Source organism: Spea bombifrons, chromosome 7 (genome assembly GCF_027358695.1).
Source record: "Spea bombifrons isolate aSpeBom1 chromosome 7, aSpeBom1.2.pri, whole genome shotgun sequence".
In the NCBI taxonomy this organism is placed as follows: Eukaryota; Metazoa; Chordata; class Amphibia; order Anura; family Pelobatidae; genus Spea; species Spea bombifrons.
In genome coordinates, this window is record NC_071093.1 from 44,279,031 (window position 1) to 44,299,282 (window position 20,252).

The window sequence follows — 20,252 nt, forward strand, 5'->3', positions numbered from 1 at the left end:
TTATAATTTTTTTAAAAAAATTTTTTTATTATTTTTGTTAAAGGTATCATATTTTTGAAAAATCCTAGTTATCAAAAATATAAATAAATAAATAATTTTTTTTGGGATAATGTGTTAGATTGACAGAAGTACCTGTAATGCGTTGTTTTCAAATCCATATCTTAATGAAGAAAAAAAATCTAAGAATGTATAATCGAAGGGTAGGGATTTTTTTTTTTTTTTTTTAAATCACAATGTTTTTTTTTTTATAAAACATTTATCAGCCGCTGGTGTAAAATAAGCCAACTTTTTTGGGCTACCAAAAAAAATAAAGCTGATAAGAGCTTAACGATAGGATAATTCAAATATAAATATATAAGGATGGGGTCTCGCCGCCTTCATTACCGCTAAGCTTGATAAGGCTGGACGGAGGAAAGATGTTAGAATGGCACTTTTCGTCCCCCCGAAGAGTTTGCGCAACTTTTAATGAACACGGTAGACAAGTGATGGATGGATATAGATTTTATTGTTAGGAAGGCAGAACAATTTTCTCCGAGCTAATAGTGCTGTCACAGCGAGGGTGCCTCAAATATTTTTGGAAATATCTGCTCAAGTATTTTGCAATTGTAGGTCAACCTGATCAGGATGCGTGTTTAACCTGTTAATAACCGTAGTGTAAGGGGGGGGGGTAATAGCTTCACCTCTGCGGAGCTGCCGGTGCCCCTTGTTTTAAGGATAATAATTGGGATATGACTTAATGATAAAAAATGACAGGATTGTTAGAAAGTTTGAAATCTGTGTTTGATTTTGTGGTTTAAACAGAAAGCATCAAGGTGCGGGGGTGGGGGGTGGGGGGGTAAAGTACAATATGATCCTTTTTCCTTGATCCATTGAATTTCAGATTCAGGAGAGGTTAAAGGGGATCTCCAGTCATATTTTTATTCCTGTTATCAGATTAAAAATACATTTTCAGAAATATTGCACTTTTTAAGTAGTTTTTTCCCCCATAATATAATGTTTTCAGGCAGCTGCTTATTAGCCATTTGTATGAGGTTTTCGCTCTGTTATCTGACCCCCGATCTACTAAACAAACCCCCCGACTCCTTATAACAGTGCCTGTGGGAAACAATAGAATGGCTCAGTCTTAATCACTCAGCAGGATACTCTGACTAATGAAAGTCACTAGAGTAATGGACTTCATTAGCATCGCCATAAAGCATCAGCTCAGTGTGGTGTATGAGCCGGGAAAGCCACCCAATATATTACATGGCTGAAAACAATGGCGGCTCCAGGTCTGCAGATAAAGGGAGTTTATTGGAACAAAATGAGATGAAACCAGGTTTTTATGAATGCCGACAAAAATAACCGTATATCATTTCATCCACAAGAACATACATTGTTATAATACCTTCCCTGACAGTTCCTCTCAATGTATGTTGGACTGATACAGTTTCTGTTGTCAAAGAACGTGAAACTGTAGCATTTGACTTTAATGTCCCTTTAACTAGAGGGCTTCACTAGTCTTTGGTCCGGCAGATGAACTTCTACAGGAGTCAGATACGGAGAGGGAGCAAATTAGTTTGTAACCTGAAATAGTTAGCTTGGGTCCATGATTAGAATTGTTCAATGCGTTCCGTTGATCAGATGAAAAGAAATGACTCCGCTTGGCCAAAAGAGGTGACGCAAGCCTTCTGTTCCAGCTTTGACCTCCGAGTGGTTGAGTCATGCGCAAACTCAGAAAGATCTGTGGTGTTGGTTGTGCTTGTGACGTCAGTCCGTGTTGTGTGCTTTATTGATTGTGTCTGTGCAGTCTGGACCCGTGAGCATGCACTTTATACTCAGAAACGCAGTGTGTCAGTACGATATGGTTGTATATCAGCAATGTAAGACAATGAAAAATGTGGAACAAGGGTATTATGATAATAACCTGTTTTTTTTTGGGGGGGGTGTTTTTTTTTAATAAAAAACTAACATTCCATTAACTAACCTCAATTAACCAGAGACACCACACTCAATGGACTGTTTATTGGGGGTCTCCTGGGTGCCAAATGTGACAGATTGTTCATTTTTTGGCCTTGATTGACAGGCAGGAGACTCCCATAAACACCGGATTTGAAACCAGATTCATGTGCGCTTACTTTCACCAACACTTTCATAGCTGCCGTGTGTCCCATGCACCAATAGCAATAAAAAAATGCAAGGTTAGAAGCCAGGGCAGTTGATTTCACTTTTTCACTTTCACCTCCTCGGTTTTTGCCCCATCCGGAGCATGCTGCCTGTGGCATAACGGGAGTTCCTCTGCATGAGAGATGTTGCATGCTTCCCAAAAAAGCGATGACCATCTGATTTTGTCTAGAAACCGACCATCCGAGGGTTTGGAGAACCTAGACCTATAGATGTTGGTGAAGGTCTAGAAGCCGACCAGATGGAGGGTTTGGAGAACCTAGACCTATAGATGTTGGTGAAGGTCTAGAAGCCAACCAGATGGAGGGTTTGGAGAACCTAAACCTTTAGATGTTGGTGAAGGTCTAGAATCCGACCAGATGGGGGGTTTGGAGAACCTAGACCTATAGATGTTGGTGAAGGTCTAGAAGCCGACCAGATGGGGGGTTTGGAGAACCTAAACCTTTAGATGTTGGTGAAGGTCTAGAAGCCGACCAGATGGAGGGTTTGGAGAACCTAGACCTATAGATGTTGGTGAAGGTCTAGAAGCCGACCAGATGGGGGGTTTGGAGAACCTAGACCTATAGATGTTGGTGAAGGTCTAGAAGCCGACCAGATGGGGGGTTTGGAGAACCTAGACCTATAGATGTTGGTGAAGGTCTAGAAGCCGACCAGATGGGGGGTTTGGAGAACCTAGACCTATAGATGTTGGTGAAGGAACCCAAAAGATCCAAATTTAGTGGAAAGGGGCAATTCGTTCTTAATCTAAGAGTAAATGTTCATAGAAGCCCAGCTCCGGTAGCCCAGATCCAGTTTAGATACCTATCCCTGGGGTATATGATGGTCAAACCCTTCACAAGATCAGGTGGTCATCCGTCTTACCTGAATTTCTACTGCTTTTATTAACTGCTTGTTTTCCAATGCTGTTTTATATCACTGATATTGTAAATGTATTATGTATTATAGAAATTTAAAATAGAATAAGAGTTTTTTTTATCCAATGTTAGCAGATTATTTAAGCTTTTGTCCCCAGCATTCCACGCCAACGACTAACCCTTATTTTTTGCCTCCACCACACTTTTCTAAACATATATATATCTATATAAACCCACCAAAAATACATTGTTGCAAAAAAAAGGTCATTAGAGAAATAGATTCCACTTCTTAACCCCTTAAGGCAATGGGCGGTCCCTAAACCCATTGAAAACAATGCATTTTGAGCCTGTACATCTACGGGCTTTGTCATTAAGGGGTTAATATAGAATTATATATTATTAATTATTATAGTTACAATCCTGAAATCTATTGCTCTTGCCAAAATAACCTCACCTGGAAGTGAATTCCACATCCCAACTGCCCTTACTGTTAAAAACGGGAAACTCGTTTCTCTATATTATAGGGGTTGTCCCTGCGTCACCTGTAAGGGGTCTCGATATAAAGAAGCCCCCAAAATAACCTTGTTTGCCCATAAAAAGTGAAAGAAGTGAAAATGTAAATGCCCATAAATCTGTGGTTTATCGAGGCCCCTGTTCATCGGCTATCGACTGGGGCTCTGCCGTAGCGGGATCGGCTCGCACGGAGTTAAACTTGAAGTCACTTCTCAGACTCTCTGAGATTTTTGTTTTCCTGGTATTCGCTTCGAAACAATTCTTTCTCAATAGATACTCGAGTTTGTTCAAAGTTATTTTCAGATCCACCGACAAGAGCTGGGAGAGGAATCACAATGTATTTCTGGAAATATTCTCCCTTATTGTTTCCAAAAAAAACCCCAAAAAACCTAAAGCCTCCACACTCTGGGTGCTTTAACTCTTTAATAGCCGAGTACGCTAACACGGCACAAGCAAGCAAAGCCGCACTTACTTTAGTTAACCTTTTGCTTACACCTTTGTTCCCAAGGGGTTAAGGTCCATTTAAAGAGACCCGATCATTCCGACAATTTAGCACCACGTTTCTGCGGGATGTCTGCGTTGCAAGAGTTAACTCTAAAACATGAGACAGGCCCGTGTTCTAAAAAGGAATTTTAAGATTCGGTCCCAATGTATTAGTTATTCTAACAACTCAAGACAGGTCTGAAGATTCCTCTGTGTCTGCCAGGTCTCCATGAGCACCACTCAGTACTGTTTATTGTGCGTGTGTTTCTTCTTGCTTATCAATGGCTTCGGTAGGACGGGATCTCGCTTGGTTTGTTAATACGTCTTCTTGTGAATCTTACATTTCCATGCAGAGGCTCAGCGGAGACCCTATTACGCAGACTACTCGCCGGCTCGACGGTACATCCACACACTGTGCACCAGCCACTACCTGGACCTCTTCATCACCTTCATCATTGGCATTAATGTCATCACTATGTCCATGGAGCATTACAACCAGCCAAAGGTACACGCCTGACAGTAGGAAGTGCGCCCTCTGGTGGAGGAGTAACGTATAGCGAGGGGCAACCCTTCTGCATACCCAGGGAGCCACATTTTTAGTCCTTGGTCATTCATTGTAGTACACAACAGCCATTTTTCTCATGCTCTGCTCACAATTCCTTTTTTTTCATTTTATTAGGGCATTAATGAGTACAATCACCATATTTGAGATAAATGTAGCCTTATACACAATCCCTTGTTTTATAGACAGATGCAAAGGCTATTTTATTATTATTATTGTTATTATTACTATTATTATTTTATTTATAGGAAAGGCTATTTTATTATTATTATTATTGTTATTATTACTATTATTATTTTATTTATAGCAAAGGCTATTTTATTATTATTACTATTATTTTATTTATAGCAAAGGCTATTTATATTATTATCGTTATTATTACTGTTATTATTTTATTTATAGCAAAGGCTATTTTGAGTCTATGGCTCACTAACTCATAATTGTCGAGATAATTAAAAATTTATGTTCTAAGTTAAAGAAAAATCATCCAAAAGAGAATTTTGGTGATAACGTTTGCTCCAATTTAGACGTCCTTAAACTCCGACCAACCGCTATCCGTATAGAACGAAGAAGATAATATCCGTTGGCACGTTCCATTTACAACAAGAAGTTACTTTTTCCGTGAGAAGTCCCCAAATTGTCGGCTGGCGTTTCCTACCGATACTCTTTTGTCGGATTATGTAATCGTTAATGCAGATCCATCTGCTTCTTTTTGGCTTCGCTCGCTGTTTTTGAAGTATTTGGCCAGACGAGAAATAACAGCGCAGAACATAAGAATGAGTTTTTGTGTCGGCTGTTGGGGTCGCGGAGTTCAAGGAAGAGACGGAGACGGATGGAGTCCGGTTTATGTGAATGTTTCTAATGCCTTTATTTCATTTTTTCCTGTTTTTTTTGTTTTCTTACATTTTCTAACAGTCTCTGGAGGAAGCATTGAAATATTGTAATTACCTCTTCACAATCGTCTTCGTTTTCGAAGCTGTCCTCAAGCTGGTCGCCTTTGGCTTCAGAAGGTTCTTCAAAGACAGGTAGGGTGTTGCTCAACTGTAACATAAGATCATCGCTCACCAGAAGAGCTGGCAATCTAATCTCATGTGTATTGGCATCGTGGAAGGATATTTTTCTATTAAATAAAATAATTGTGTGGGTAGGCCAACCTTACGGCCGTGAATTTTTGGTATTTTTCATTAATCCGAATAAACCTATTTATAGAAAAACGAACCAATATGTATGAATTAGATGCCGACCGTTTTGTACATCCACGTGAGCAAGCGTCTTCACTACTTTTCTTTCATTAGTGACGCTCCCTATTACATTGCTCCACTCCTTTGGGGGGGGGAAGGGGCAAATACATACCCCCCTGCATTTGATAGGGGGGCACCTTGATAATTTAAAGGGACCTCTTAGCTATTGTATACATTAAACACGATTGATTTGCAGTTTCAGTTCGACTGTCACCCCATCTCTGTAACCTTTGATGGAGGTGAGAGAGGGCGCTGATAGTATAAGGGGTCCAGGCTACACGATTCGGGGGGCTTTTGTCAAAAACAATGTGGGGGCATGTAACCTACTTCCAGCAGATGCAGCCAGGAACGCTGTAACGAACGCATACAACGGCTGATTGAACGCCCAACGTACTTAATTAAACAAAGACACTATTTCTGTGATTTTCAGGAGCCGTTTATTGGCCCTCAGGCAGTTTCTCGTTTTTCTCTTAATTCGAAAACATTTCATTCGGCAATCAGGCATCGAGACATAAATGAACAGATTAAGAGGACACATGGGTCTTGTCACCGTTTGTGCCTGTTTATATCCAAAACGCGATAGCGGTGCCAAAAAACACTTAGCACGGCGGGAGCGATAAGGGCGCTCTTGGTGTCGTTTAAAAGCACAGAGCGGCCGCGTTGGAGAGCCTGGCGCGGTGCCACCCTGCCCCGGCGCTGCCCGTTCCAGACAAGGTCACTTCAGAGTGACGCCGTGTGACACTCCACCGGCTCTCCATGTGATTTCCCGCGGCAGTAACTGCGATCCTCCCCGCCTGCCCGGGGTGACAGTCGGCTCCACGGCAAGACGAGACGGCAGATAACTGTTATTTACAGGAGCGTCCGATCATTTCTGGGACGGCCATGGGTTGCGAGGGACCGATGTGTCCTCTTTATCCTATTATACGGAACACCGTTATTCTAACAGACAAAGTATTTAACGTATTGTTATCTTTTATCTATAAAGCGCCAACAATTCCCGCGGCGCCTCTTACAGTCCGTGCATTCAAATTGTCTAAGACGAGGCTAAGACGAACCGATACGTTAGATACCGAGGGCCCTGCTCCCAAGAGCTTGCAATCTAATTGACAAGTTATTGATTTGTGTATGATGTTGTTAGATAATGTAACTATATATTGATTATTGGAGGCAGATATCGCACAAGTAGATAATACGTTGTTTTTCCGCCAGGTGGAATCAGTTGGACTTGGCCATCGTCCTCCTGTCCATCATGGGGATCACCCTGGAGGAGATTGAAATAAACGCCTCTCTCCCCATCAATCCAACCATCATCCGAATAATGAGAGTCCTGAGGATCGCTCGAGGTAGGAGCTGACACTTTAAACGGTTCACTGGTCACCTCCTTCGACTCGCGATATGCTTCATATCTGTATTATTCGTACCTTGGACGTCTATCCCCAGGACCATCGCTTCTTCCTCGACAGGAATCCACGTTCCTTGCATAATAAATTTCACTTCCAGAAAAGTCTGGAATATATTATTTTATTCTTTCCATTCCAAACAGTTGTTTTCTCTTTGCAGTCTTGAAGCTCCTGAAGATGGCTACAGGAATGCGAGCCTTGCTGGACACCGTAGTACAGGCCTTACCACAGGTAACCCCAACCCCATCCTTATCTCCGTCCTTTTTTTCTTTAAGAAGGTGTCACTTTTGGGGGAAATATCCCGGGGATTGTAAAGTTTGAGTTTGGGAAACAAACCATGTACCAGATCAGAACTTCGGAAACGTTAATGTTCTACGTTCCAAGCTGCGGAATGCGTCTGCGCTGTTTAGCCGTCTGTATGGAATAAAAACGTTTTTTGCGGAGTCGGGTATTTATACCTGCTTCTTGACCCTTAGGAATTATATTTTATTGTGTTTTTTCTGGGTAAAAGTTCTGCAAAATGAAAAATGGTACTTATTGAGATTTACCAAAACTGGATTTTTTTTACCCATCAAACTGATAATTGTTACACTTACTGAAGGAGGTTGCTGGGCATGGCTTTGAAAGTGACCACTAGGTGGCAGTAGATTAAGGTTATCATGGATTAAGGAGAGCTCCATTCTTTATTTGCCCCTTGTGGGTAACGGGCATATCATTGGTCGGCTGCACAAATGTCACCAAGTTTTGTAACATAAGGAGGCACATAGAAATGTAGAATTTTCCAGCAAATTTGCCCCATTCGGCCCCCGTCTAGTCGCCCGTTTCTCCTGCTGTAAAGACTCAAACCTTAATCAGTCTCGTCTTAGATTCAGGAGCCGTATGGCTATCCCACGCATGTTTAAATGCCCTTACTGTTCCTCAATGACCATTGTTGCTTCAAGCCATTGCTCTTGCCCCGTGGAATTTATAATCTTGTTAATTTAAGATGTATCTTTTTAAAACTTTAGAACGTCTTGTGTGTTAATGGAGTTTAAAGCAGGGGGGGGTAGGAAGTTAGTTACAATTGTTACAGAGAGGGAATGTTGGGATCATTTAAGGGTGAGAGTTCTAAGGAGTCGTACTATGGATATTTTGGAGTCATTGTTGATATTTGGAGGAACGTGCGTATCCGGAGTACCGTGTTGCGTATGAAGCCTACTAGAGCCGCCATGCATGGACCCGCTTTTAACGAGCCAGCACGTTTATGATTCAGCTTCATCTGGTGGGACAGGCATCATCCAGAACCTGCGCATGGTGGCTGCCACGTCTTCCCTTTCAGTTACTGCCCCGACTTTCGTTTTCAAGGCTTTTAATAGATCCACGTTTTTATCCTCGCTTGAGTTTTTCCTCTTTGGCAAACCGGCCGTCGGAATTCAGGACGCACAAACAACGTGTCGCTCATGATGGGAGAGGTGCGACGGCAGTTTGATGGAGCAGATGGGAAGGTGATCCTGATGAGTGTGACTCCGCCGGATCGGTTCCACACCGGCCTCGTCTCGTGATCGCAGGATGGCTTCTCGCATCTCATTCTCGCATCTCATTGGGTTTGGTCCCGCTGAGCCGCCAGCAGCGGGAGGCCGAGTACGAGAAGATGGCTCGTGTCCTGCTGCCCTTGGAGCGCGATGCCACTTGTTCAGCTTCCTGAGAAATCGCTCCTGACAGGCCTCCCTGGGAGCCCGGAATATAGTTTGCTTGACTGACTGAAATGCCACGGCGTGGGCCGCCGATGCAGAAATAATTAATCCAGGAGAGATGAGACGCTCCATGTGTTGGAGAAACCTCCTGGGAAGCCAACGGCCGCCTCCAGCAACCCCCACGCTGAGCCCAACATTATATGTCTACAGCGCGTCAGCCGTGCCACCGACTACCTGCCAGCCAGAGTTTGTCAAATACCAGGGTTACTTACTGGAGTGGAAGAGAGGGGCAAACGGGCGCGTTAAAGAGACTTTTTACCCACTAGAGTTACAGTTAGTCAGCCTTGAACCTGAAAAGCTATTTAACGGCAATTTATGTACTCAACAAAACTCTGCTTTGCCTAACACTGCTGGTTCCTGCCTCCAGTTGAGGTTTAGCTTTCCTATTGGCTGTGCCATCACAGCAGCTATGTCACATTGCTCATGGTCGGTAAGGGTGAATGGTCTACGGTTCAAATACATCAAGCTTAGGACCCACAGATTTACAGTTCGGTAAAGAAACACCCCACGAGAGATTTATTCATTCATCGTATATTTAACCCCCGGGGGGAAGGATTTAGGGGCCCTAAAGAAAAATATTTAGTAGGGCCGATCTTTAGCGAAACAAGCTACGTTATTCAATTCTGTTTTAAGAATTGGCGGCACAGATTGTAATAATTCCTTTACAACCATTTAAAGCTGCAGTTCCACCTACTCTGCCAAATGTAACGCCTTTATAACTAAATTGTCATGGGAAACAAAAGCAGGCGCGGATAGGTTGTTGCCATAGAGACTAAAAAAAAAAATGACAGATTTGCTAAGGTTTATTTGCTTAACGTCCGAGAGCCCAATTATTGTTTCATCTAACAAAGTACAGGAGGGGAATTTATTTCAAAGAAGGAGAAAAGTTACAACAAGAGACCCAAATCTAACACTAGAGGGTCAGAGACTGAGATGGAATAGAAGTTTTACTTTACTGAGAGGGTGGTAGATAAGTGGAACAGTCTCCCAGCAGAAGTGGTAGAGGGTAATACAGCGAGGGGATTAAACGTACATGGGATAGACATACGGCTCCTGAATCTAAGACGAGACCAACGACTGATTAAGGTTTGAGTCTTTGTGCTTAACAAGGCGATGTAAGAGGGTCACTTTAAGTTCTTGAGATGACCTGGTAACTTCTACAGTAGAATGTTTTGTCTCACACCCCGCTTTGTCCTCCTCGTTGTCCTCCGGTGCATATTAAGCATAGTCTATTTTGCTCGATGACCTTCTTCGTAAGCTTGTGCACGGCACAAATCCGACAGGACCAGCTGTCCCTTAATATTGAGGGTTTAATAGCAATCTCCATTAGCTTTCACCATAAAACCTTTTTTTTTAAATTCATTTAATTTGCCTACTACTCATTTCTTCTTTAGCTCATCTTATTTGTGGAAAGGACTCAATTTCTTATAATATTAATATGTTATTGTTTCATTTTTTAAATAAAATATGATTTTAATATTTACATTTCATTTTTTATAGAATATTTTTTTATTTACCATTAATTATTATTTTTTGATTTTTATTTTGAATACTCAATGGAAGCTTTTGATGAATAAAAAAAGAGGATTCTGTGAAAACCTAATTATATGGTAGTATTTCCATGGGGGTATCATCCAAATTTAAATGCTTTATAGTAAAAATATTTGACCCCCTTACGCAATTGTGGCGTACAGAGACCTTGGGGAATCTTCTCTCCTATTCCGTGGCCCCTGCCGGTAGAACCAGTAAGAAGTCCATTGTTATGATGTCAGAGGGTGATGATGTCAGCCAATCAGAACGCCCAACTGCTTTATATTTCCAGGGACATGAATGAAAACCCAAGAGTTTAATTGTTTTTGTCAACGTTCCGTTAATTGTGTCACTTTCCAAATCTGTGTACAAAAGTTTGCGAAGGTTCCGCAAAATAACCGGCGTGCCTCGTAGCGCCCGTCACGTTGATCACTCTGCGTTTGTCTCGTCCTTGGTAGGTCGGAAACCTCGGTCTCCTCTTCATGCTGCTGTTTTTTATCTACGCTGCCCTGGGAGTGGAATTGTTTGGCAAACTCAGTGAGTACATATCATGCATCTGAGATTAGCTCGGTATTTTTACAAAAAAAAAAAAATATATATATTTTAACAGCGTTACTTATTGATGATATCGCGGCCGGCGTTGGACCGGATCAGGAAATAGATGCAACGTTCCAATATCCTTAAAAGATTAAAAGCTGCATTTGACTATTTTCACTCGGCTTACAAAGGGCTCCTGACTTGTAGGATACTTCAGCTGCCGACTGTTGACCCAGGAGGTTTATTCCAGCCCGTATAGCCTGAGAATCCAAGGACAGACAGACAGATAGATAGATAGATAGATAGATAGATAGATAATAGATAGATAGATAATAGATAGATAGATAGATAGATAATAGATAGATAGATAATAGATAGATATACGTATAATAGATAGATAATAGATAGATAGATAGATAGATAGACAATAGATAGATAATAGATAGATATACGTATAATAGATAGATAATAGATAGATAGATAGATAGACAATAGATAGATAATAGATAGATATACGTATAATAGATAGATAATAGATAGATAGATAGATAGATAGACAATAGATAGATAATAGATAGATATACGTATAATAGATAGATAGATAGATAGATAGATAGATAATAAATAGATATACGTATAATAGATAGATAAGATAGATGATAGATAGATAAAAGATAGATAGATAGATAGATAGATGATAGATATACGTATAATAGATAGATAGATAAATAGATAGATAGATAGATAATAGATAGATAGATAGACGTATAATAGATAGATAGATAGATAATAGATAGATAGATAATAAATAGATAGATAATACCGTATTTGCTCGATTATAAGACGACCCTGATTATAAGACGACCCCCCAAAATCTGAATATTAACTTAGGAAAAAAAGAAAAAGCCTGAATATAAGACGACCCTATAGGAAAAAAGTTTTACCAGTAAATGTTAATTCATGTAAACTATTTTTTTTAAATAAAAGCTATGATTGAGAAAAATATTTTTTTTATTTTTATTTCCTTGTATTTTCCAACCTGTCCCCCAGTAACGCACATCTGCCCCCAGGCTTGCCACGCCAATATGGCACTGTGGCCCATGATATGCCTTTTAACCCTCTATATGCCACTGTGCCCCATGGTATGCCTTTTGACCCCCTATGTGCCACTCTGCCTCCAGAAATGCCTTATACCCCTATATCCCATTCTGGCATTTAGGGGGTTAAAATGCATTTTATGGGGCAGAGTGGCATATAGGGAGGTATAAGGCATTCCAGGAGGCAGAGTGGCATTAAGGGAGTTAAAAGGCATTTTTACCCCCCTTAGAAATGCCTTATACCCCTATATGCCACTCTGGCATTTAGGGGGTTAAAAGGCATATTATGGGGCAGAGTGAAATAGGGAGGTGAAATGCCCTATATGCCACTCTGCCCCATAATATGCTTTTTAACCCCCTAAGTGCCATTGTGGCAAATAGGGGTATAAGGCATTCCAGAAATGCCCTATGCCCCCATTTAACACACTAACGCACACACACACACACACTTACTTACTTACTTACCGGTGCTTCCAATTTCATGCTGTTTTGCCGGGGCAGCGGGTTAACGTCTCTTTCTGCTGCAGCCGGAAGGAGGTGGAGTTGGCAGCGGGGGTTTGTCTGCGTCCGTCTCGAATACCTTCCCCGGCTGTCAGAGATCAGTGTTCCCCGCACCGGTGCGGGGAACTCTGATCTCTGACAGCCGGGGGAAGGTATACGCGACGGACGGAGACAAACCCCCGCTGCCAACTCCACCTCCTTCCGGCTGCGCGGATCGCTGCCCCGGCAATACAGAACGAAGCACCAGTAAGTGTGTGTATGGGGGGGGGGGTGAGACAGGAGGATCCAGGTCCCCTGCAGCGGTGCGGGGGATCTGGATCTTAGTCTCCTAATCAGACCTCTATTTGAGGTCTGATTAGAAGACGACCCCGATTAGAAGACGAGGGGTATTTTTCAGAGCATTTGCTCTGAAAAAAACCTCGTCTTATAATCGAGCAAATACGGTAGATAGATAGATAGATAATAGATAGATATATGTATAATAGATAGATAATAGATAGATAGATAATAGATAGATAGATAGATAATAGATAGATAATAGATAGATAGATAATAGATAGATAGATAGATAGATAGATATACGTATAATAGATAGATAGATAGATAGATAGACGTATAATAGATAGATAGGCGATGGGTAATTGGGCGTACAGCCGCGGACCGGCAGGAATCTGCTCTGTTGCATGTAATCAGAGTATTCATTCTTCATTCTTGTCCAATCCTACCCTTCACTGTCCTCGGTTATTGACACGACGCTGGGAGGGGGATTCTCGGCGGGATTCTCCTGCACATTTACAAGCCCTGGCAAATAAATAGCTCATTAAGGACTTGGCAAGCGCGTGGGCTGTCTGTCCGTAATGAAAACTTAATGGGACCCTGTTTTATTGAAAAGGTAGAGCCGGTCGGTGGAGGAGGTAGGAAGCTGCCTCCCGTGTAATGTACCTTATGGCTCGCATCAAATGAGACGAACGATAGCCAAGAGAATTCGGCAGGGATCCGTGACCTCCGGCAGCGCACATGGTGTGGACCGTGACTGCCAAGCATCATGGGAGGTGCAGTCCTGATTAGGACTATATGTCCACGGTCTGCATCTCTAATGGTTCTTCTGCATCTAATGCCCACCATAGCTGGAGTTCAGCTGTGCTTGTGTATGGACTGCTACTCCCATAATGCTCAGCCAGCTACCCCCACGCGCACGCACGCACACTGCCCCCTGGTTCCATCCATGTCATTCACCAAACCGCCTTATTCTTTCCTCCCTGCAGTTTGCAATGATGAGAATCCCTGCGAGGGGCTAAGCAGACACGCCACGTTCGAGAACTTCGGAATGGCTTTTCTCACCCTTTTCCGAGTCTCCACCGGCGACAACTGGAACGGCATCATGAAGGTGAGAGACGCAGCGACAAATTCCTTCGCGTGTCCCTTTAAAGACGATAACCCATCAGCCCCATGCAGATTATAGTTTCCTTTTTAGTTGGCACTGGTTTTCTTCCCTTCACCGGGCAGTCTAAGGGTTAAATTTCATGCCCACAGACCTGAATGCTGCTGTGATTCATATATTGTTACTAACCATGAGATCTCCGCCATGATATACGAATAATATTTACCTAATGTCACCGGGTGCCGGGAGCGATGAGTAAGCGAACACTCCTCCGCCATCCCCTGTGCATCTCCACCGGGGTAAACACTTCATTAGCGGGGCAATAGTGGGAAGGACTGTCCTTACATACCCTCGCAAATCAGCAGTGTTCTGGGGTATAACACCGCAGCGACGTCTATCATCATCCCTGGAAAAACGAGTACAGTCCCTTTAACTGCTTTATTTTATGGTAACCTAACCACCGTGGTATACCATGCGAGCAGTCTCCTTAACTTACATGATTATTCCTCCCCATTAAGTTATCTCTCCCCTATTTTTTCGTTGTTGATTATCGTTGATTGGTTCCGACAGTCTTTATAAGAGTCGGAGCAGAAAGATGTAATCAGCGACGCGAGAGAACTTCAGGACAGGAGATTCATGAGATAACGCTAGTTCTGCCACGGGCTGCCACCGTCCTGTTTCCTCGGGATAAACCTTTAAATTATTACAAGCTATGGGAGCGTTAACACATAAATGAAATAAATATTTATTTGTATTTGGGGGCGCGGGAGGATCAGTCGTCCCAGAGTCACATGACATGTATCCATAATGTATCCACTGATACTGGCGGGTATTTTTGCTTGTTTCTGATTGGCTTGATTTGTTCTTTTGTGTTGCTCGTGTGATCTTCCGCTTTTATATACTTTAAAGAGCGAGTATTATATAATCTGCAGCTGTTTTTTTCAGATGTCCCGCCGTACCCTTTATATCCCCGGCACGGGGTGCTTTTTTCCTTTGTGTTTTGCTGTCCGTTCGGCTCTTTTGTAGCTCTGTGCCTACTTTATGTTTCTGCTCCCTGGAATTCTTTAGATCTTTTTTTTTTCGTTATATGAAATGAAGATTAAATCTTCTTAATATTATGTGTTTTTTACCGATTTGTTTAGATAGCTGGCTGTTTTGTGGTTTATAAGCATCTAGGAATCAGGGTTATGTGACCTGCGGCTGGTTAACCCTGATTTAAATCAACTCCCTGCCCTTCTTTCTCCTCCTCCTTTATTCCATTCCCAGCCCTTCTCTCCCTTCTTTCATTTTCATTCTAGTTCCTGCCCTCCTCCTTTTGCCTCCATTAGCACTTTTTTCTCTCCATTTTCATTTTTACCCCCTTTTTCCCGTTATAAAATCCCCTCTCCCTGCCCTTCTCCCTTTCTCTCATGCTTATTCCCCCCCATGCTTATTTCACCGCCTTTGACTTTCTCATTGCATTGTATTTCTCCTCCTCCACCCTCTCTCCATCTTCGTCTCCCTGTTCTCTCTTCGCCAAAACGCCACTTCCAATTACCATCATTTCCAAATATATAATTTACGGCATCTTGTTATACGGAAAGCGCTGAGTCTAACACTGTTTAAATATGCTGTCCCTTTGTATAACCAGGACACGCTCCGGGAGTGCAGCAGCGATGACAAGCATTGCCTCAGCTACCTGCCCATCATCTCCCCCGTCTATTTCGTCACCTTTGTCCTCATTGCCCAGTTCGTACTGGTCAACGTTGTGGTCGCAGTGTTGATGAAACACCTAGAGGAGAGCAACAAGGAGGCCAAAGAGGATGCCGAGATGGATGCCGAGATTGAGTTGGAGATGTCCCGGGCGCTTACCCCTGCTCCCGGCGCATGTAGCCCATCTCCGGAGAACAAGCCGTCCAGCAGAGGGCCATCACCAATGATGACAGAGCTGCCGGTGCTCCTGAAGCACGCCAAGGTAAACCGAGAAGACCTTTTTGGAATACCAGGGTGTATCATAGACCAAGATCCCATTTCTGTCTCAATGGGATTTCAATCAGAACGCGCTTCTCTGATTCGCTGAATACAGTCTGTTGCTTTAAAGTCTCCATAACATTCATCTGCAGACTGTGATGTATAAAAAAAACACATTTTCTACGTCAAATCATTTTCTCCAAAAATCCAACATAAAACCAGTCTGTTTCTGGAGGCTTGTGACCTCTGAGAACAAAACTGTGGTGCTGCAATCCCTCTTCATTCGCTATTTCTATTTTACGGGTAGGGCAGGGGGGTGCCCGAGATGGATGACCCCAGTGGAAATTTTAAGAACTGGACCAATTTTCTCTTTACTCCGCACAAGCATTCCCAGTTTGATCCGATCTTTTTTTTTTTTTACTTGTATTATCATAATGAGTAGAGAGAATTGAGTAATAGAACTACTAGGGATCCTGTAGCAATCTGTGCCTTCAGACCCTCAGCTCAGGCCCACCGGACTCATAACAGATGTTTCTGTTTCCTTCATTGTGCGCCGAAGGGGACATTGAGCCAGGAGAATGTGAGTCTAATGATCCCAGAATCAGCGGAGGGAGCAGCCCTGCTGAAGGACGCAGTCCCGCCGTCCCCCGGGCCCTACAAGCAAAGCTTACAACTTCCCCTCCAGCCCACCGTCTATGGGCAAGAGGTGAATCGCCCCGCTCCGTCTCACTGCGCTTTGCAGCAAATAAGCTTCTTGCTAGCTTCTTGCTTTACAGCTTCCCGCCTTCCTCTGTGCGTTCCTTCCTCCCAGGCTTGTTTAGATTTGCTCTTGGAAGTTATGGCTACTCCTCATTTACATTACAGTTCCCACGGCACTTAACCTGCCATCATGGGAAAGGTAGCGCCAAAGGTTACCCAACGGTGGTTTAGGGGGAAAGCTTTCTACCACGCTCCCACCAATGTGCCAGCGAGGAACGTAAAGTTAATGTAAAAAAAATAGACGATCTATACATTGTGATACGGGTGATGGATTTCAGATGGCATTGCCCACTTCTTATCATCGTCAAACCAACTTGATATCAAGGTTGCTTGGTACTTATTCGGGGAGTGAGTCATGTATGAAGTTGGTCGGATGATGCTCCAAAGAGGCTGGGTAATAAAACTCAAATCCATTTCTTCTAGAATGATGTATAAATCCAAATTTTTGTCTTTCCGTTTGGATTATTAACCCAATGAATGCTGTTAATCCAGCACAAGAAACTGATTATGGAGATATACCTTGCAATGCTTTGCACATCCCTATAACACAACCAACGCGATGTAAGTAAGAGCAAGGCTTTATGTGTGCGCACCGCCGCTCTGCTAATCCACGCTTCTTGTCGCAGGTGTTTTTATGACGAAAGAGTGTTCCTCGTGGCACAAAAAATGCATATCCCATGTGGCATTCTTCTCCAATGATAGTTGTGTTTGAAGAGTCCTCTTCACCAGTATGTGGGTTTGGTGGCTGCCTCCGCTGCTTCCTGCTTAACTATCTGTTGTGTAGAGATGTTCCCCTTATCTTCTGTGTAACAGAATCTACTCTTCTTTCCCCGCAGGACGGTGATATCTACATGAGGGATGGAACCGGCTCGCAAACCCTCCTGGCGGTGCGAAAGGTCTCAGTCTACAGGATGCTCTCATTACCCAATGACAGCTACATGTTTCGTCCCGTCCTCCCAGCCAAGGCTTCGTACCCTCTGCGTGAAGTGGAAGCTTATGAAGACACTTCTCCAAATGGTAATTGATGATATGACATCCCCACATTGTTATCTGATTAAAAACTTTAGGGAGACTATAAATCAAAAAAGCACGGCACACAGACAGCTGCATTAACAAAGATATCTCACCAATGTAGAACCATCTCCAGATCATCTTTTTTCAACCATACTGTTATTGTAGTAACTCAATTTTATTCCCCCCCACCATTTGGTGTCGTCTTTACCACCCCTGTCCCCATTTCCGATCCCCATATCACGACCTCGTTTATTTTTTCATCATGGGTCATATATTCTACTCGAAAGGCTTATCCAGCATGTATCTCTCTCCTTGGTGTAGGATCAGTTACATCTGTCCACACTCAAACCGGAGAAACAAACTCCTTGCTTCAGGTTCCGGTGGAATGCCAACCTTTGCCTTCGTCAGGTTGCCACCTGGATTCAGAGGACATGCCTAAAATCCCACCGCCGATCTCCACATCTAGATCTCCAAGTCTGAACAGATTTCTCCGTAGACAAGTAAGCCTTTGTGGTGCTAATTTATATTCCGCAAAGAATTAGGAGTGTAAAAAAGTTCTTTGGTAGCCCAAGAATGCGTGCGTGACATGCATGGATCCTCTATTCTTCTTTCCGTTATAGATAGAAGCCGTGTTGATTGTTCTCTTCTCCTTTGTTACTGTTGTGCAGGAGGCCATACGGATGGACTCGGTTGACTATCAGAACGGAGATTCAGGGGACAGTCTTTATGTCGACTCCACGGAAAGTTTAAATGTGAGGACGCCGTCGTTAAATACATTGGTTCCAAATCTGCTCTGCCCCACTTCTCTATCTCTACAGGGAACCCCACAATCTTCCCCCAACCTGTCCTGCCACCCAAGACATTCCAGCGTCCGTACACGCAAACACGTGTACAGCCAACACAGTATTCCGAGTCGACCTTCGAGCGGCAGCAGCAGCAACACCAACCCAGAGGAATCTACGTTTGAGTCCTCGGACCCAGCTGATGAAGAAGTCAGCCATATAAACAGCTCAGTGAAGAGCTGGAGAGGACAATCCTATAATCGAAGTCACTCTGTCTCTCCATTCATCTCCCAAGCTTCATCTCCTCCTCTACTAAAGAACTGCAATAGCACAGCCAGCCTGGCGGGGACCAGCAGCAAAGACAAAGACTTGAAGAAGTTCTACAGTGTTGATACGCAAGGATTCTTAGCTAAGCCCACGTCGGTAGAAGATCAAAGGAGGCATTCAATTGAGATCTGCCCCTCCATTGACGATGGAGATTCTTGCTTTGACTTGTCCATTGAGGATAATCATGACTCTTCTGTTCTCATACAGTCCGACCCAGAGTACATCAATGGAGTTCGAAGGAAGAAGAAGATGAGTCCACCTTGTATTTCTATAGAACCTCCCATGGAGGATGAGAGTGGGACAGCTCCTTGTACGAAGGCATCTGAAAACAGCATGATGCTAAGAAGGAGAACGCCGTCTTGTGAATCCACCGCATACAGGGACTCTTTAGATCTTAGTGATAACCAGGTATGCGACCTAACGTCAAAAGCCGACAGGCGGATCCAGACGCCCTGTCGCAATGAACACTTGATAATACCCACCTACTCTTTTGACCAGCTGGACACGAGCAGCTTCTCTGACCTTTTATCGGAGGGTGGGTGTTCCTCTCCTTCATTGGTCGCCCTTGTGGATTCCAGACCTGACCCGGTGGCTTTAGATATTAAACAAATAGACCATCTACAAATTCAGAACAGCAATCATGAAAACAGTAGCGACGTAATTTGCATTGGTAAGGGTTCCTTGAAAAAGCTTGCACTAGTGAACTCTTCCAACACAACAGAGGAAGCGATTAATAAACCATTATAGCTGTTAAGGGCTTGAGACATTAGAACATGGATGAACCATTGGATAGACGGGTCTTATAATCCCCTACGGGTGGTCTTAGCGTTTTTAATAAGCTGTGGGCTCATAAGGAGTACTGGGGGGGGGATAAAACAAGGGATTTGCAGATGGTTTGAATTAAAATTTTCTTGTTTTGTTTGGTTTTATAAACGGAATACGGAGTTAACTTCCCATATAGCCTCAATCACATTGATTCGAGTTTTTTTTTTAAGTTCTTTTTTTCTATTTTTAAGCTGGCACTTTCTATTGTGCAGAGACACAGTATGCATAAGTGCTGAAATATGAAAACCTGTACATTATCTGTATATCAGCATTATAAATAAAATAGAAATAATGTATTTGTGAAAAAAAAAAAGAAGCAGGTTGTCTTTTGTCTTTGCGGCTTAGCGTTATTAGCCTCGACGTTACGGATTGCGGGTCTCATCCGGCCATCTCGCTGACGTATCTAAATTACGCAAAGCTATTTTTTGGGGGGTGGGGGGGGGTCACGTCAAAACTTTTATTTGTTTTGAAAGGCAAATCGCCCTCTGGCCAGAAGATAGCTGAACTATCGCAGATTTCAATATTACATGTGCTTTTCATCAGGATCCAGCATTGTTTCCTAAAATAGACAACCGCAAGATGAGTACGGGATAAAGTATG

At 43.0% G+C, this 20,252-nt stretch overlaps 1 protein-coding gene across 3 annotated transcripts in view; it reads left to right on the top strand.

Annotated features, from left to right (window-relative positions):
* CACNA1H (calcium voltage-gated channel subunit alpha1 H) overlaps positions 1 to 19,968 on the top strand; it is an 81,487-nt gene extending 61,519 nt beyond the window's left edge. For 2 of the 3 annotated variants that reach the window (XM_053471718.1, XM_053471719.1), the window contains exons 24-34: positions 4,367 to 4,518; positions 5,491 to 5,600; positions 7,026 to 7,159; positions 7,377 to 7,447; positions 10,938 to 11,016; positions 13,880 to 14,001; positions 15,626 to 15,949; positions 16,505 to 16,651; positions 17,541 to 17,721; positions 18,040 to 18,218; positions 18,387 to 19,968. In XM_053471718.1, the coding sequence (XP_053327693.1) occupies positions 4,367 to 4,518; positions 5,491 to 5,600; positions 7,026 to 7,159; positions 7,377 to 7,447; positions 10,938 to 11,016; positions 13,880 to 14,001; positions 15,626 to 15,949; positions 16,505 to 16,651; positions 17,541 to 17,721; positions 18,040 to 18,218; positions 18,387 to 19,574 (2,687 nt within the window). In that variant the 3' untranslated portion in view covers positions 19,575 to 19,968. The remainder of the gene's footprint in view (positions 1 to 4,366; positions 4,519 to 5,490; positions 5,601 to 7,025; positions 7,160 to 7,376; positions 7,448 to 10,937; positions 11,017 to 13,879; positions 14,002 to 15,625; positions 15,950 to 16,504; positions 16,652 to 17,540; positions 17,722 to 18,039; positions 18,219 to 18,386) is intronic. The other variant, XM_053471720.1, reaches the window with a different exon arrangement.
* Positions 19,969 to 20,252: the final 284 nt, after the last annotated feature.